At 41.1% G+C, this 19,375-nt stretch overlaps 1 protein-coding gene across 1 annotated transcript in view; it reads left to right on the forward strand.

The window, feature by feature from the left end:
- TUSC3 (tumor suppressor candidate 3) overlaps nucleotides 1–18,741 on the forward strand; it is a 128,339-nt gene extending 109,598 nt beyond the window's left edge. Inside the window, exons 8-10 of the mRNA XM_028743697.2 lie at nucleotides 3,700–3,774; nucleotides 5,672–5,762; nucleotides 18,265–18,741. Coding sequence (XP_028599530.2) covers nucleotides 3,700–3,774; nucleotides 5,672–5,762; nucleotides 18,265–18,280 — 182 coding nt within the window. The 3' untranslated portion in view covers nucleotides 18,281–18,741. The remainder of the gene's footprint in view (nucleotides 1–3,699; nucleotides 3,775–5,671; nucleotides 5,763–18,264) is intronic.
- Nucleotides 18,742–19,375: the final 634 nt, after the last annotated feature.

Here is a 19,375-nt window from a genome sequence, read left to right on the forward strand (position 1 = left end):
CATTGCCCTGCCCATTTCTGGAAGCAGATTTTGGAGGAGCAAAATCCTTCTGAAACTTCCTCCCCAGGTATTTACAGAACAAAACATTGGTTCTGCGAGTGTTTTATTAATGGTCAAAAACTTGTCTTCTGTTGCCTGCAAGAGGGTTAAAGTTTCCAAAGTTTCTAAAGTTTAATGGATGCATTAGAAATCTTCAGTGCATCAGTGCAGCTTCTTACAGGTTTTCAGATGTCCCCACCCCTTCCCCAAACTCTTTGCTTTCATTTTTTAAAAAATGTCAATTAAGCATCTATAAAGCAAGGAAGCAAAATGTTGGGTAACACTTTGAGCCAAATTTGGCAGATACAAAGGTTCTTAGTCACAGTTGCTAAACAATCAGAAGGAAGGAGTGTGAGACATTTCCTGTATCTTCCCTGCTGAAGAAATTTGTTCCCTTCCAACAGGAACAGCTTGCAGTGAGAAGTACAGGAACAAAGGGATTGGTGCCTTGTGTCTTTAATAGCTGAGTGGCTGGCATATATTAAGCAGGGCTAGCCTTTTCTAGTATGGAAATACAGTTGTGGGGAAAGCTTCACCTGCTGACTTACTGCCTGCCTGTATTACTTGTGTATGGCATCTTATTTATTTTTAGTCCCTGCGCAGCCACTTGTAACATTCTAAATGCTGGGGGGAAATTTCCGAGGATGAAGTTTCAATCCAAGCTCCATTTGAATGAACTTTAACTGAAATAGTTTGGTTTGTAAAAGCATAAACTGGGACTAGTAAATTCCTTTTTGAACAGGATGAACTAGAACTAGTTCCTTTTCAAAATCAACTTTCCAAGCACTGCACCTGCCTAAGGTCAGTAGTCAGGAAGTTCCAAGTACTTCCAAAATTCCTTCCTAAAAGTCCTGTTTTTTTGTGATTGATTTAGTGCCGCAACAGATTATCGGGTGGGTGGGTGTTGGGGGTCCATCCCTCTTTAAAAAACAAATAAAAGCCTGCAATGGTTAGTTGATTGATTGATTTCAAAATGTTTTGAACTGACAAAAATGATCCCAATTATTAAAGTGGCAGGTTTTTTTAAAAAAAATTAAAACTAAAGTAGCGCAACTTCTTACAAACATCGCAGATGGCATTGCTTCCCATGTGGGAGAGAAGGAAGTACGTTGCCTGACGATGATGCATGCTGCCACAGCACATGTCTATCATCTAGAATGATTATTGTTTTTCATTAGAACTGTTGCATTTTTTCCTCATAGCGAAATCATGTACATTTATTCATTTTGAATGCACACAGTTAATCAGCTAAGGCTGCAGTCTGTGCATACCCCCACCCAATCCAATACAGGGGCAATTCGGAGCCAACCCACTCCAGATGTGACCCACCCAAACCAAATCTGGGGCCTTGCACAGTCTATAATTGGGATTTAAAACCCTGATTAAACATGCAGTCAGGAGGGAAGAAGAGGGAGAAGCATGCATACTTCCTTGCGTGTGTCTCTTTCTTCCTCCCTCTTCTTGCTGCCTGACTATCCTCCCCTTTCAACAACTGCAGATTGCCCTGGGTGTACCTGATGCAATCTAGGCCTGCATCAACTCACTCTGGATGATTGTGACTCTACAAGTCACCCTGATTCGACTCAGAAGCTAGGATTTTGCTGGAGCCAGTTCATAGCTCTAATAAGTGTGTGTGTGTGTGTCTGTCTGTCTGTGTGTGTGTGTGTGTGTGTGTGTGTGTGTACACATTTAACCTGGCAATAAATCCCATTGATCTGAATCCAATTAATTTCTGAGTAGACAAATGTAGGATTGCACTGTAAGTGTAGGGAGACAGACCAATCTACATTCATGAAACCTGGAGGTTCCTGTGTGCCTTTCCAAACACTTAAGAGGATGTTGCCTGCTTGTGTGTGTGTATATATATATATATATATATATATATATATATGAGAACCTTATGAATTTTGAGTTTCACACAGTTATCTTTTTTACTATTCCCCGTCTACCTGTCAAGGAGACTAAATAAAATAAATATAGAGAACAAGTAACCCTGTCAATTTCCTGATACAAACTGGGAAGATAAGTAAAGATGATCTGCCAAAATCACTTCATGTTTGGTGGGGAGACGGGGGCAGAATGTGGACAGCACTGTGATTAGAGCCAAAGATACACACAGAGGAATTAGCATTGACAGCATTTGCTTTGTTATGAACAGCAGAATTCAGGTATTTTTAAAAGTTTTGATAATCTTCAGTGCTACAAGAACTCCTCTGTTTCATGCTTCCCCATGGCAGAAGCCCCAAGCTGGTCGATATTTTGGGGTTAGCATGGTAGAGATGATTTATTTTGAACTTTGTTCATGATCCAAACAGGCTTTGAACACTTTAAAACCATGCTTGTTTTAATCAAAGAGAGTTAAGCACATGCACAACTCTCTCCCGTTGAAAATTTATCGGGCTTCTTTGGTCAACCTGCATATATTTCGGCTGCCTATCATTCCACCTTTCACTCCACTAGCTCCCCAGGCAATGAAACATCTTGGGCTGGTCTACAACTCCCACACAGAAAAGTGGCAAGAGATATTCAGAAGTGAGAGCATAACTCACTTCACCTTTCCATGCCACTCTCCCCCCGCCCCCCCCAGCTCTCAGTAGTCTTAAGTTCACTAAACTAATTTAGACATGCTTTCTCCGGTGTCATTATTCGTGGATGTTGTGTTCTTAACAGCTACAGACTCATAAAAAGCTGCAGTACAAAACTCCTAAAGTCAAAAAGTGCACTTTAGTTAATATAAGGTGTTTACAGTGAGCGTGGTGCCCAGTGGATAATTTTCGTTTAGTTACTACAGATACTAACAAGGCTATTAAACAGAAAAAGAAAAGAGGCTAAATTCTAAAATGGTAGACCTTTTTTTTTTGGGGGGGGGGAGCTAGAAATGGATACAGCTCCCATGATACATCAATTGTATGTCGACTGCTTAGAACAGATGTTAATTACAGTAGTAACAGTTGCTGTTCACGGATACGTTTTCAAACAATTATGTGAATGGCTTAGGATTCTGGCAAATTAGTTAAAATTATTTTATCATTATGTGCTTGTTTGCATTTGTAAAAGCTAGCAATTAAGAGTCTAAAAATGGCTAGTGAGTGAAAACACTTGCCGCTGCAGTGATTTTACTCTGTTCTTGTGGCACATTAGACAGATACTATCCATCTTGCAAACATTGGTTGGGAAACAGCATACTGTGTGCTATCTAAATGGCTTTAGTATGCATCAGTTAATCAGAGAATTAATGTAATTATTTTTATGCACCCTGTATCTGTCTCCTGGCGACATTCATTTTGTACTACCAGAATTGTTACATGGGTTTCCAGACATCTCATAGGTTTGCAGGCTTTACAATACTTACCTAATTTAACAAAGCACCATTAGTGTACTCGGATTCATTTAATGCCTTTGCTAGTCTATTCCAACCAGTTACAGAAATCTAAAAGTAGGTAAGGGGAAAATAACTCTGAAAATGTGGAAGATACATAGAAATAATCACTAGTTAATGCATTTTCCTCTCTGAACAGCTCTGTGAACTTTTACAACCCATACACTGAATGTAATTAACCCTCTTTAAATCATAAAATTGATAACCCAAGTTTAAAGATGCACTGCTTAGCTTTGTAAGACTTCCGCATTTCTATTGTTTCCTTGACAACAACGATATAGATGCTGCTATCACCATGGGAATGGTTCTTTTGAATGAAGCTGCTACCTCCAAAGGAGATGTTGGGAAAAGGAGAAGTAAGATGTTCAATGTGGTTGGCCGATTTATTATTGCTGTTCAGAGATTCTGATTCACTCTTGATTACCGCATTCCACGTGGAAGCTCACAGATTCTCATACATCTTTCACGAGCACTTGCAAATGCGTTTATTCATTTGTGAACACATTGGTGTGCTTTTGTGAAAAGGCTTTTTTTCTTTCCTAATATTATTTAATGACACAGGCAGGTATCCAAATAGCTGCTTGAGATATGTCTTTTCAACATCAGCTTGCTATATAGCATGAAAAATAGAAGTCTAAAACTTTGTTGCACCCCTTGAACTATCTGTGCAGTTCTTTGGATACTAGCCCTGTTTGTGTGTGTAAAAGTGATGATGTTACTAAATAGGAAAGATTGGGTAATACAAAAAAAAAAATAGCATGTTTTTCAGATCGCTTTCTTCTGAGTTCCTGTTTAGGGCTGCAGTGAATATTCTTCTGTTGGGAATGTTCAGCTTGCAATAAATGGGAAGAGGCAAATTGGGAATTATTATTATTATTATTAGTTCCTTGCTGGATTGCTGGAGGCAACTGGATTGCCTCGCCTCAGGCACTCTGGGCAGCTGGGAAGTGGGGAATGTGCACATGTTGTACATGTGTACATGTTGGGTCTTCCAACGTCGTGTAGCGGCAGCAGAGTTTCGCACACGCACACACACAAAATGTCCCCTCCAGAATGACGTTATGCCATGACTGAGCAAAATTCCAAGATGCTTTGTGGGGGGAAAGGGCAATAGGGGCTTCCACACACCCATCCCGATTATGCCCAATGGAATGGTGTTCTGGAATAAGGCTACCTCATGACACCACATTGTTCCAAGGGGGCATTCTGGAGAATAAATTGTGGTTGTCATAAGGTGGCCACCAGGAGCAGCAGTGCTGCTGTCATTACTTGTAGTAGTTCCAAAACAAAGGTAAGAAAATGTTGCTCTTGCTACCAGCTAATCCTCCCCAGTTTGTGAATAATCTCCACTCCTCCCTACCCTTCAAAAAAACAAAAACCAGTCCCTATGCATGCATGCACATTTAAGCAAGAGTCTTACAATCATCAGTACTCATGTAAAATATATATCTAACCAATGGGTGGTACAAAACCCTAGTGAAGGTTCTGTATGCAAAAAGTGATGCTTAGAGCACTGAGCCTGTATCCTACATTTTCAATACCGTACAAAGTAAACTGATCCAGGTGGAAGAGAGCATGTTATGAAGAAAAAGTTCTGTTGCATTTCATTGTGCCCATGTCCTGCTTGTAGATGTATGATGTCATGTGGGGCCAGAATTAGGTCCAGAAGGCCCCCCTCCCCGGTTAAAGCCTCATACCACCCTTCCAGTCTGGATCAGCCCTCCATGCCTGCAGTTGACTTCTAACATCCCATTCATGCAGCTGCTAATTCAGTGAATGACATTCTTCTAGTTTGGCCCTCAAGTGCATCTGAATTGGCTGAGTCAGCCAGCTCCTTTCAAGAAAAATTACATGGCATGTGGATGCTGTGAATTTGCCAACCTGTGGCAATAGATAATTAAGATGTACTATTTTTTTGCCTGCCAAAGGGTCTGACGTACATACCTGAAATAATGTTCCCTGAAATACATAATTCAAATTTATTGCTTTCTCTAGCAAGCTCTAGGTACCCTGAGACGTTTTGTAGGTTGCCACCTTTAGTTCCCTTTTTCTTTTTAAACAACAATTTTCTTGTCATTTGTGATAACGAGGAAAGATAATCTCTTGGAATTCTGTTTTTTGTAAAAGGGTTACAATGTTATCTCAGATGATATAAGGATGATGCCTAGAGACATCCTAACTAACCTTGTATATTTCAATATATATGTGATTGTACCTAATATTGAATACATCAGCTTCTTTATTTCCCCCCAGTTATATGCCTGGTGGGATTGGGTCTCGTCGTTTTCTTCTTCAGTTTCCTGTTGTCGATATTCCGCTCCAAGTACCATGGTTACCCATACAGGTAAGTCACACAAAAAAACCCTATCCACGCAGATCACCTCTTTTCAGCCATCAGCCTGCTCCCAGCTTTCTACTTTGACATTAATGAATCCATGAACAGGTAAATTGTACTGTCATCTCTAGGGTTTATTTGGATTATCACTGCATAAGAACATAAGAAGAGCCTTCTGGATGAGGCCAATGGCCCATCTAGTCCAAAATCCTGTTCTCACAGGGGCTGAACGACTGCCTGTGAGAAACCAGCAAGCAGGATTCAAACACAAGGGCACTTTCCCCTCCTGTGGTTTCCAGCAACTTCAGAACACACACTTACTGCATTTTGGTTTTGCAGGACAGTATTACAAGTCCCTGTAAACAGTAAATAAAAAGTGGGAGTAAAGTGCTTTCTTGCAATGTGACATGCACTCTGGTGTATGAAACAAGGAATTGCTTAATCTGCAAAGAGGGAGCTTGTGTAGTAGCTGATGCCAGCTTGTATGAGGCTAAACTGTGAAGAAAGCAGTTTCATCTTGTTAGTCATACCACATGAAGAAGTCTTCCTGCCTGAAGATGCAACTGAAAGGGGGATTTCCAGGTAAATGTTGTATTCAGGTACCAAGCCCTGGCTTACAATGTTGCAAGGACATAGGATTTATTTTAAATATATTTTTTCTGCAAACTACACATTTTTTTAAGCATTTTGATAGGCTGAGAACTGCATTGCAGTATTCAGAGAAGTGTAAAATCTGATGGTATTGCTACAGTTCAATCTAAATATTAGTCTGGGAGGTATGGAGTATGTTTTGGAGTCTGCAAATTACTGATGCCTCAATTATCCTAGGCTCTGCTCACGAAGCCATAGGTTTCCAGGTGTGTTCTGGCCCTGTGGTCCTTAAAGTATGTCAACAGTGATCAGTTGATGAATTCAGAACTGTACACGCTGGGTAAAAATCATGCACCATACTTAGCTGAAAAGTGTAACTTTGCAACATCCTTTCCCGTATCTGGAAACCAGCTGTTTGCTTAGAATGCTGTCTCCATTCATAGAGGAAATTAGCTATAGCTTCTGAATAATAGAAAGCAGCATTGCACTATTACAGAAATGTTCTCCTGCAAGTTCCTGCAGAAATGTGCTCTCACCCAAGTTTTCCACAGCAGCAAACATGACCAGTATCAAAGAAAATGGAGCTGTCAGGTATTCCTTAGGAAATCAGAAAATTATAGTACAAAAAAGAGAGAAAATTATAGTACAACATAAAGAAATCCTATTGCTCCTTAGTTTAATGCCACCTGAGGTATGGAGCATAGCACAGCTGAAAAAATAACAGGTTGGCTGTTTAAAAGTTTGCAAATACCACCAAATTCCATTAAGATTCTGTGCCTGCTACAACTGATGTTGGTGGCAAAATATAAATGCAGTTTGAAAACTGTAGACAGTTGCCACACTGTAAGTTCAGAGGACTTGAGTATGCATGTGGCATTCTGATGGATTTAAGTTGCATACCAGTGCTGCTGTGTTAGAGCCAACATTCTCATCCCATTCATACTGATTTAGGGCCTTTTCAGGACAAAGCAAACTGTTGTGTAGGTTTAAGATGATTTACTATCTTAAAGCAAGTACAGGGGGCTCTGAATTTGATCAGAGCAGTAGTTTGGGGGTAAGCTAGTGTTTAATCTTCACAATTTTCCTGATCTAAATTGCAACTTGAAGCTTCTATTAGCCCTGTAGGGTCTCTGTAGTTCTACTTTTCTCCTTTGGGGCAAATAGCCGCTTGGGGAGAAATGGTGTAGTGAGAAGGGGTACTGGGCAAAAGAGTTAGTCACAACTTCCTCTTCAGAGCCACTAATGTCGAATCCCGTGATTGTTTTTAAAGCATTTTAGAAGATATGATAGATTTCTTCCATCACATGGTGATTTGACTCTCAGTCGATCAAAGCAGCAACACATGTCCATGGGATCCAAAGATCTTCCGTCAAGGAAAAGGTTGTTCTGAGGAGAGCATATTTTCCTAGTGCTCACTGCATAATAGATACTTGTTTGGGAAAAAATGTGATTTCTCATGCAGATTAAAGATGATAATCACAGATTGAGTGTTGAAACAAGACTGAATGCATTTATCCGTGAGCACATGTGAAAGATTGGAAGTAGACTGATCTGTCCATCCCTAACAAAGCCTAACTCACAGTTGGGGGCCAGAGAAGGTTTCAAGCCCTCATACTACTACACAGTCAGAGGTGGGGCAGAAAAACACTTCTGTTTTCAATTTGCTTAAGTATTTGAATAGTATTTGAAAAGGGATGCTACAACAACAATCCAGGAGAAAGAAGAGGACCACACACCACGGGTGGAAAAACAAGTATGGGAAGAAACAGGGCATCAAACACAGCTCCTGTCATCACTCTCTTAATCAAACATTAACCACCTCTGTTTCCTTAAAACTATGGAATCCATGAGCTGCTGTTCCCTGGTAATATGGTACAAATGCATTTCAAGTCTTGGATCTAGAAAGATGAGGGAACTACATAAAAGACAATGCAAAATATTTATATCTCCTTCCTGTCTCTTACTAGCTGTTCCTTGAATGAATGTTTTCAGCTTGTATCTCTTTTTATTTAAAAAAAACCCCAATCAATAAGCAGCATGAAATATTACTTATCTGCGTTTTCAGAAGAGCTTTTCATGTGTGTCAGAGTTCTGTACTAAAAGTATTGGAAAAACTCGGCAGGGTGGAAACATAATTTCTGCAACCTCTTGATATGTTCTTTGGAGAGGACTCTGAGAAATGGTTCTGATACATTGGACCACTTGACTGTGGCATGTACGAGTCTGAGAGTGGTTGAACCGTGCATTCAGACACTTTTTACAGCCAAACCAGAAGCTGAAACCACGTTAAAAACATATTCAGAATATAATAATTGCACTAAAGGGTTTATTCCCATCATAGCCTCCCCAGCCAAGATGACCACCAAAGAGAGGCAAACAGCCAGTCATTGTTGTTGTCGTTGTTGTTGTTGTTTAGTCATTTAGTCGTGTCCAACTCTTCGTGACCCCATGGACCAGAGCACGCCAGGCACTCCTGTCTTCCACTGCCTCCTGCAGTTTGGTCAAACTCATGCTGGTAGCTTCGATAACACTGTCCAACCATCTCATCCTCTGTCGTACCCTTCTCCTTGTGCCCTCCATCTTTCCCAACATCAGGGTCTTTTCCAGGGAGTCTTCTCTTCTCATGAGAAGAGAAGTCATTAGTGCTACCCAAATGCCTGGGAAAACAAAAATGCTGAAAGAGTGACAAAGTTGGCACCAGGTGAGCCTACTTAGGAGAAGCATTCAATACTCTGTAAGAAGTGGTACAAAGAGCAGGGTGTCAGATCATACTCTCAGGATCCAAGCAGATTCATATGGGAAAGCGGTGAGCAGTGGAGAAGCTTCTGTAGGGGTCTTAATTTGGCCCATGTAAGGAGTGAGGCAGGTAAAGATGTGGCTGCAAAGGTACCATCAGGAGCTTTGCAATGTACTCTCAGCCATTCCTTGACAAGCAGGGTTTGTATTCAGTACCTTTTATATTTAGTGCCAAATGCTAGCATTGCTACTGGTTCCACTCAGAAGATCCCAGTCAGATCTCCCAAGTGGCGTGATCCCTATTGAAAGCAGGGTTGGAGTTTGTGCTGATCGGCAGTGAGTTGCATCCTTTGGGATCCAGAGATGATGATGATGATGATAAATAATTTATTATTTATACCCCGCCCATCTGGCTGGGTTTCCCCAGCCACTTTGGGCGGCTTCCAACAAAACACTAAAATACAATAACCTATTAAACTTTAAAAGCTTCCCAGGGCTGCCTTCAGATGTCTTCTAAAAGTTTGGTAGTTATTTTTCTCTTTGACATCTGGTGGGAGGGCGTTCCACAGGGCGGGTGTCACTACCGAGAAGGCCCTCTGCCGGGTTCCCTGTAACTTGGCTTCTTGCAGCGAGGGAACCGCCAGAAGGCCCTCGGTGCTGGTCCTCAGTGTCCGGGCAGAACGATGGAGGTGGAGACACTTCTTCTGACTGGTGTTGACTCTAAGCACTAATTTGATTTGCTGGAATCTTCCTTCACACCGCAGCTGGTACACACACCACACTGCAAAGAAAAAGTGGGTCACCTGACATCATGGGGATATAAGGTGATTGGCAAGCAGCCTCCTAGAGGTGGGCTGTGTGTTCAGGATCCAACCCACCAAGCTGAAAAAGTTTTCAGTACAGGGCTCCTGAAGCATATGAGGTTTTAAAGGTCAAAAACAGCACTTTGAATTGGATCCAGGAACACTGAGCTATGGCCCTCCTTTTAAAGCAAGTCTTTCTGCCATTGCTGATCTTCTAATGGAGGAACAAGGTTTAAAAACTTCTGGTTTGCACAACTTTCTGGCTCACAGGAGATATCCTGAACTCACATCTTTGATCATTCCTTTGCTCAGTTCACAACTGACTTTTGACCTGTGCCCCTGAAAATTTGTTGCATTTTTTAGACTTCTTACTGTGCCAGGCACCGAACTTATAACAAAGAGGCAGTCTCAGAATTGTTCTTTACCTGTTTTCTTACCTTCCCTTCTTTCCTAATCAGTTGGATCCATTTAGAGGAAGGGGGAGAGAAATCCCCACTAATATTTTGAGGCTCTTTTGAACTTAATTCATATACTTTTTTTTTTTTACAAGTAATTTGAATGGCACATTCAACAGTTAGTCTTCAGATGTGCTGTCTGGAGAATCTCTGGTGGCTAGCAACACAACAGCCTTTACAGCTAAATTTACTAGCTCCTGAGTCAATATTTTATAACTTTTCTGGCCTAGTTACCTGCTTCAGTGCTGTGTCAAAGTCATCTAATATCACACCCTTCTGCTTGGGGAGTTTTTACCCAACTCTCTGGGGGTATTATAGTCCCTGAGCAAAGCATTGCTGGATTCATTAGGCTCTTCATGAAATCAATTTTGTCTCCTGCAGTAATCATGAGTGGCTGTGCTACAGTCTTGCCCCTCTGCCTGCTTCCTTTAGGTTAAATCTCCTCCGGGCATGCATGTAACTTGCATTACTTTTAATGAAAAATAAATGTCTTGTGCACCAAACACAACAGACAGAACTGAAACACCCTGTGTTAAAAAGTATCTTGGGGGTTTTAACCATCTCCTTTTGATGTCATTAGCTGCTCAAGCATAACTTAAGTTGCATCTATTATTTACTGTTATTATTCCTTTATTCCATATTTTCTTACTCCACTAGCTGTTGGCTTGCAGTAGGCTAACCTTTGTTCACCAACCACATCACTAGGCTTCCATATCATTTAGGGTGGGGGACCTGTGGCCCTCCAGCTATTGTTGCACTCCAGTTCCCCTCAGTTCCCCTTCCTTCCCTCCCTCTCCTCTTTTTGTGAAGATTGCCTGCTCTCGGACCCCACAGCTGGTTCTCCCTTGGTCTCCTCGCTGGCCCAAGTGGGACTAATTTAGCCAGCTAGCCCTGGTGATCATCTAATGTTTATTGGATGGATTTCCCCCCTAAATTGATTTTTTATTTTATTGTTATTTACATTTTATACCGTATTTTATGCTTCTTTCTTTCTTTCTTTCTTTCTTTCTTTTTTTTTTTGTAGCATCAATTAAGTGTTTTAAATTTGTTGTTAGCCGCCCTGAGCCCTGAACCGGGAAGGGCGGGGTATAAATAAAAAAAATATTATTTTTATTATCAGTCCCAGCCAGCATGTCCATTGCTTAGGGATTATTGGAGTTGGAGTCCAACAGCATCTGTAGGGACACAGATATGTCAACTAATTCCTCCCATTCCAAGCCTGACTACAAAACTGGACTACTAGACAGGATTTTTTTTTAATTATTATTTCCCACCTACTTCTTCTGTACCCAAATTGTATTCCTGCATCTTTCAAAGGAAGAGAGAAGGTGGCCTGAGAACCCAAGGAATGAGAAATTTACAGCTGTAGGGCAACCACCAAGGAATCCCTTCCAGTGTGAAGTGGTTGGAACTTGTTCTGTGAACTGCCCTGAGAACTCTGGGTGTAGGGCAGTATATAAATTCAATTTAAAAAAATAGATCTGCTGCCACACTGTTCTACTAATGTTAGACACCCTGTTAAGGTTCATCCCCACCTAAGGATTGCCCCTTTGGGGAGCTTAGGGCACCACTGGCATGAAGAGGTGGCACTTTGTCATCTCACGTGGCTTGAGGCTGCCAGGTTGGCCTTGGTACTAAGATAAAGTGGGTTACAAGAATGCTTCTCTACATGCTTTGGGGGTTTTTAGACTTGATGCACATGAATGGGGAAATGGACTTCAAGCTGTGTGAGACCCACAGCAGTTAACATTTTAAGGCTTAAAAAATGCACAGCGAAGCATGCTTGACAGACGAAGCCCCATATGATGACCATGTTGCCTGCGGTCAAGAGAAAGCTCAGCCACTGGTGGTTTGCTCATCTGCCTCATCCTGCCAACTAGTAAGAATAGCATTAACATGCATCAGCTGCAGATGAGTGGTGGAATGGTTCTAAATGTGGGCTCAGAGTGTCACAATGTGCTGTTAGTTACTCAGCTCCAACAAGAGTTGACCTTCTATATTATTAGCCAGGATGGGGTCAGTCCTAAATCGCAATGTCTAACTGTGGAAATGAGGTGACAATAACTCCATAAAAGACATGCACAAGATGATGCCTAGCTCTCATTCCGATGGAAACATACTCAGGAAAACTGAATCTTTCTCTTTGCATGTGTTTAAAATAATTGATTGTAAAGAGAAATTGGAGGCTGCATGCTGAAAGATGTAGACCCCCAAAACAAAGTCCACCCTCAGACCACAGATATTTAAACACCTTATGTGTTGCATAACACCAAACAGCCATATTAATCTTTCCTGAAGCAGGTGATGGTTGGTCCTGCATCAATAAAGGGAACAAAAAGCCACTAGTCTTAGGCTCCACATCTCCATGAAGTGATATGCTTTGAACATGAAATCAAATAAAAATAAATCAAGAGTGAAAGATTGTGGGGGAGGTTGTCTATCATCCCCAGCCCCTGCTTTTTATACATGGCCGTATACATAAAAATTGTAGGAGGATCCTTTACTATGTCTATGATGGTTTCTCTTGCTTTTGATCATCTAAAGAAAAATGGGCTAGAAATGGCAGTGTGAGAAAGTTGAGTCTGCAAATGAGGCTGGCTTTCTTACTTTTTTTCTTTTTAAGTGCTATGTAAGATAACTTCACAAACTCAGTGGTGCAAAACGAATACCAAAATAAAGATAACATGTAAGTAAAATGTATTATAATACATTATATAGATATGCCCCATGTGTTCTCTTCAATAAAAAGTTTTCACCCTATCAAAAAAGAGAGAGAGAAGCTTAAATGTTCATCAGGGCTTCTGTAATCTGAATTATATAGTCATAGTTTTGAACAGTAATTTTCAAAATTTAAGGCCACTTTGAGCAAGAGCAAGTCTTGAAAGGCACTGAGCTTCCTGTTCATCATTTCACTCTGACCTTATTCATTTGTTTTGGTCTCTGTTGCTTGGGTGTTGTCCCTCTGTTATGCTGCCTCTTTTCCCAGACATATTTTGTGTTCCCACAAATGTCCTCAGTTGGTAACACTGCCTCACATCTAAAGCTCTATCAGAGTTGGGCAAAATACAGAACTGAGGCAATCCTGATTGGGCAATTGTGAAAATACAGTTTACTTCCTCTGCCTATCAGACATTGCTTCCATGCATTTAGATCAAGGATAGATCAACCTATGGCCTTCTGGGAGTTGTTTGGATTTGAATTCCCATCTTCCCTGACACTGGCTGCAGCTGATGGGAGTTGAGAGTCCAACAACATATGTAGGACCACAGGTTCATTGTCCCCAATTTTAGTCACACATTGGGAAAGGAGCAGGACCAAACATCCCCTGAGAGCATGTGCCCCAGCTCTTCCCTGACATTCAGAACAATATTTCCAATTGGGACTCTGCAACCAGCAGTAGGCTCTGCGAGCAACATTTTCCTTTACTAAAAATAAGGATGCAGTGAGAATTCTGAGATGTAAATCTAACCCACAAATATTCTCAGGAATCTCTATATTTGAAGAGCTTCAGTCATACTGAATATGGTTGCTTACACAAGATTTTGTACCAGCCTGAGAGCTTGAGGCTACAGGAGAATTAGATAGTGTCCTATCAAAGCTGAGAGCAGACAAGTACAGTACCTTGGACAGTTCTAAGGGAGCCCTGCTGGCTAAAAGCACTCCCCTACTAAGTTAGCTCCAAGTGTCAACAGGAAATGTATTTTACCATCTGCTTCCTAATTTGTATTGAGATTAAGGCGGGGGGGGGGGGATAGCTACCTGTTCAGTAACATAAGCGGAATCACTTAAACAGTAAGATCCTAGAATTTCAGTGGTCTTCTGGGTAGAATGCTTAATAAAGAATCAAGTTCTCTCTGGACTCCTTGTACCAATTACAATATAAAAGGATGTGGTTCACATATTCTGTTTCTCAAATTCCACAGTAACAAAGACATCCCTGAATCTTACTTACTTAAGTAGTAAGTAAAAAGAAAAAAAGAAAGATATTGTGCTCTCCTAGTTTTGTAAATAGCTAATGTCTGTAACTATGGAGCTCTGGCAATTCCATAATTTGGAATGTTATTTAAGAATAGTGGACAGCATGACTGCAGTTCTCAGATGGTATAAATATAGGCCTGTTAGCCTCTGGATAACAGAAAGTTGAATCTCCTTTATGTTATAATACCCAAAACCTCAGTGGAGAAGCCCAGCATAAGTATCTCCTTTTTCATAACCAGCATTCCCTGGGTGAGGCCAATAAGTGCTATAACTAGAAGGGCAGAGGGAAAAATGCAAGTGCAGACATTATTTCAGGGCATTTATTCAAGTTTTACATTCATATGCCCACTTCATGATATAAAGATGCATTCCCCACACAGAATTATATGTACAAAACCTTCCTTTAAAAGGATAGATTGAACCCTTCCCAGTTGGGGATTGAAGGCAGCAATCCATATGTAAACTGACCCCCCCCCCAAAAAAAAAAAACAACCACCTGTGGCATTAAAACTTTGAATAGCTGAAGGAATAAAATGGTGACCCTGGGGTGGGAGGGCTTCTTGGCTGAAGTTAGCAAAATCAGTCACTCTTGTTGCTCAGACCAAGAATATGGTCTCTTGAGGGAACTAGAGTCAGCTGTAAGCTGTGGTTGGTGTCTCCTCATTGCAGGAACTGCCTGGGAGGCCAAAGGATGTTTTGCGTTTATGGTTGGGGAGAGAGCAGCACTGCAGTACTTCAGCTAGGAGGGCCCTGAATAAACTTCTAGCAGTTCTTCCTACAAGGAAGAAGCCAGAAGCTTATCTTCATCAGAATTGGCCACTGTGCACTGCATCGTCCTCGGGTCATGACAGTAATAGAATGCTCAAAATATTAGTTTTCTTATAAAGAAGAAGGAAGTTTTTCACCATTGTGGTGGTAGAGGAAGGCATCAAATCACACGAAGAGGTCAGCAACAGAAAGCAAAGACCTTTGCCCTTCAAATCGTACCCCTCCTCTCCACTTTCTGTATGATTGAATAAGAACGTGGATTTTCCACTGCCATATGTAATCAGATCTTCAGTCCATATAATCAATTAGTGCAAGCTAAAACAGATGTTGGACTTACTGGTAATTTCCCTGAGGGGAATCCAGCTTTTCTGAAATTGCATTCTCAGTTATGTGCTTCTAGGGTGCCAAAAATGGGGCACAGTACTTTGAAACTGACTAATCAAATATTTAAGATTTGTTCGTTGCATGTATCCTTTGACTGCATCACTCTTGTTAGAATATTTGAGTTACAGATGGGTAGCCGTGTTGGTCTGCCATAGTCAAAACAAAAAAAATTCCTTCCAGTAGCACCTTAAAGACCAACTAAGTTAGTTCTTGGTATGAGCTTTCGTGTGCATGCACACGAAATACTGTGTATCTGAAGAAGTGTGCATGCACACGAAAGCTCATACCAAGAACTAACTTAGTTGGTCTTTAAGGTGCTACTGGAAGGAATTTTTTTTGTTTAGAATATTTGAGAATACCACAAACAGATTGCGGTATACGTTGACAGATCTTTGCTGTTTATAGACACAGAATTATATTTGGGGGAGGGGAGGAGAATGACATGATTATTGCTCCTGGACTGATCAGAGATTGTGATGTGTGAACTTGATACCAGTTTATCCAGGTGTATGCGCAAGGAGGTTAGGCTGCTTAGGAAGGCAGAGGAATAAATAGACTGCCCATAAATAATCAGTAGAAATATGTAATCATTGCTGGACCAAAGTCGACGGTTGTGGTCAGATTCTTCTCAATGGAAAGGTGTGGGAGACTCATTGTTAAAGCCATACAAACCAACTTTCATCTCCCTGCATGCAGCTGAGTGCTGGGCCCAAAGGTGGAGGAAAGAGCCAGGTCAACCACAGATGAATAGAAGAGAGGAGCAAATATCTTGTGCTGCAATAGAAATGTGAAAAATTCATACCCAGAAACTCACTTCAGATTTGTAATGTTTATATAATGACACCATAGCTCAAACATGAACTATTAAATGATTACTCGGAAAATATCACGTCACACAACAAACCCAAAGCAAATGGCACATGCTCTTGAGATGCAAAACCCATGTGTACACATTGGATCACACTAGGATTAAGAGCTAGACCCTTTGCATACATTGCATGCCAGCCAATCTAGATTTGCCACCCTGGAAGCTGCAGCCAATCCTGACATTTTGGCAAGCATATTTATAAGCAGTTAACTTGGAAATCGGACTGCAGCACCACTGCTTCACTGATGCTTCTTAATGTCTCTCCCTCTATTTCACTCTGGATTTGAGGCGAAGGTGGGAAATCTTCTTTGGTTGTAGAATGGAGCCGGTGGATTAGTTTTTCTGACTTCCATTTTTGAATTCCCAATGCTACAATTGTTATGCATGTGTCATTTGCTCTTCCTGCAGGTATCCATTACTGCCATTTATTTACACACACACACACACACACACACACACACACACACACACACCTTGGAGGTAGCAGTCCATGCCCATTAGTACTTGTGCTCATTAAATCACTCCTTTTTTGGTTAATGGAAAACACAGCCATTAAATTTAACTGCCCGATCACATCAGCATTCCATTTAGTTAAAGCATTTGATAGATTAGCTGGAGGTTCTGTTTTACTGAAGTCTGTTTAAAGTGCTGCACAATGCCCACCTGTTAACTTCAGTTAAACAGAGCCTGCAGCTAATTTTCCCTATGCACAATCACATGATCGTATAAAGGGAAAGAAATTGCTTGGAAATTTTTATCTTTTATTCATCCCTCCCACATGCCTTGGGGCTGCCATTTCTTTTTACAAGTTTACAGATATGCAAATTGCATGGCATGGTCTTGTAAGTGTATCTCACTGGGGATGAATAGCCAGCTTTCCAGAGCCACTTTCTGATCTCTTCAGGGTGAAATTATGAAACTTGTCTGGCCTTTCCTGGCATTAATATTACACTGCTCTCCAGGGACCTCTTTTTCCCCATATGCATGTCTCAGCAGGGGATTTTCAAGGACAGAGAAGGAGCTTAAATGGAACTGCTGCACTTTACTTTTTGAAGGGGAAGAGGGAGAGAGAGTTTTAAGATCTACAGTCAAGTCTATGTGGAAGGAAATATGCACAAATGTAGATAACATTTATAGATGAGCTCAGAGTGGATCTGGGTGCAACACTGTCAAGACCTAACAATATTTTACCCTCAATAAAGGAATCAATCTGTGAATGGATGGATACGAATGGTGGGAGATTCAGAATAGACAAAAGGAAGCACTTCACACAAAGCATGGTTAAACAATGGGTTGTATCCAGTTGTGACTTTCTGCCAGTGGAAGCGCACCTGATTTTCACTAATTCCCAACCCCATGCAGCCACCCTGTGCCTCCCAAGAGCTCTGAAGGATTGGAGGACCTCCTGGAAGGGTGGGATAGGGCAGATAAGGCTACAATGGATACTGGGGAGTGGTGAAAATCTGGTGCCTCACCCTATATAAGAAATGCTTTTGCTAGCAAAAGCTACCATAGGATACAACCCTATGGAATTTGCTCCCTCAGTGATAGCTGCTTTAAAGGGGGATTAGACATATTCATGGAGGATAAGCTACCAGTCAACTATTATATATTACCTCCAGTGTTGGGATCTGGGAATTGAGGTGCTAAGGAACAGGAACATGAGAGGGTACTGTTGCAATTGTATCTTGTTTGCGAGCTTCCATAGGAATCTGGTTGACCACTCTGTGAAGAGAATGCTTGACCAGATACGACTGTGGTCTCATCAAGCAGGGCTCTTTTTTGGACTTGTGTGTTACTATGTATAACACACAAGCATACACCCCCCAAAAAAGGGTGATAAATCTCATTTCCAAGAGCAAGAAGCCAAGCTACATGTGCACTCCCCTCCCCCCTTGAATTTAATCATATTTTTTTGTTCTTTACAGCTTCTTAATTAAATGAATTCAAGTGGGATTCACGTAAGGCTAACGTTTGCTACGAAGATAAGCAGCTTCTGATAGTATCTGCTTACCAACATTACATTTCTTCAAGAGTCTTTGCTTGGTTCATCTGCTTCCTGTGATAAAATTGCAGCATTTGTGTGCAGAAGACAATTTTGTTTTTGTACCTTATTACCAAAATGCTTCATCTGATTTATAATGCATAGCAAACATTGAATATCTAAGTGGAAGATGTGATAAACAGAAATGAGTGGGATATGCTTGGTGGTCCCCAATTTAAATAAAGTTAACTTTAGTTGGAAAAGTCTTTTTGATGTTGTTGAATTGCAGCTGTATTGACTTCTGATAAAAAAAAGTCAACCCATTTTAGAGTATGAAACTGTACTCTTGTGGCAGAAAGCAATGTAAGATTTATTAGTACCAACCCAGGTTTGCATAATAAAGAAAATGAAAGCTGAATAAGTGCTGAAGACTGCAGAGTGATTTGTTAGCATGCATTCCGTGTCAAAACGATACTGATTTCAGCTGGTATTCTTCAAGACCCAAGAGGGCTGCATTTTGGGGAAATTGCAAAAAGAGGAAAAGTTTCATTTCTGAGCATTAAGAATCATAAAAATAGAAGATCAACAGATAGCCAAACATTCTGGAGCATTACTGGTTGCTGTTTCTTCAGGAGACGGAAGAGCCATACCAGCAACTCCTTGCTCATGGATCCTGGGATGTGTCAGTGCAAATTTGCTCCTGTACATCTGCAGGAAACTCCTTTGGGTTACACAATTCCTTCATATATTCCCCAGTCAGCGCTGAGGATACAGGTCTTAATGTGGCAAGGAAATGCTGCCGTGGCCTCCTGTATTCTTCATAATGAAGTCAGCTCCTATGTCAACTTTAATTATGATGGGAGGGTTGTTTCTGAGTCTGTGGTGGCATCACATCCTGCATGGTCAAGGTGTGGCACATGAGAAGATCAGAAGACTCTCTTTTATGGAGGAGGGTGGTTGTCTTCTCCCCCACCAAATCTATCCATATCCATCTATCTGTAGTGACCTTGAGGGTTATTTCCACTATTTCTGTCTCTGAATACTTTCTGTATTGA

The sequence above is a fragment of the Podarcis muralis genome, chromosome 9 (genome assembly GCF_964188315.1).
Source record: "Podarcis muralis chromosome 9, rPodMur119.hap1.1, whole genome shotgun sequence".
Taxonomy (NCBI): domain Eukaryota; kingdom Metazoa; phylum Chordata; class Lepidosauria; order Squamata; family Lacertidae; genus Podarcis; species Podarcis muralis.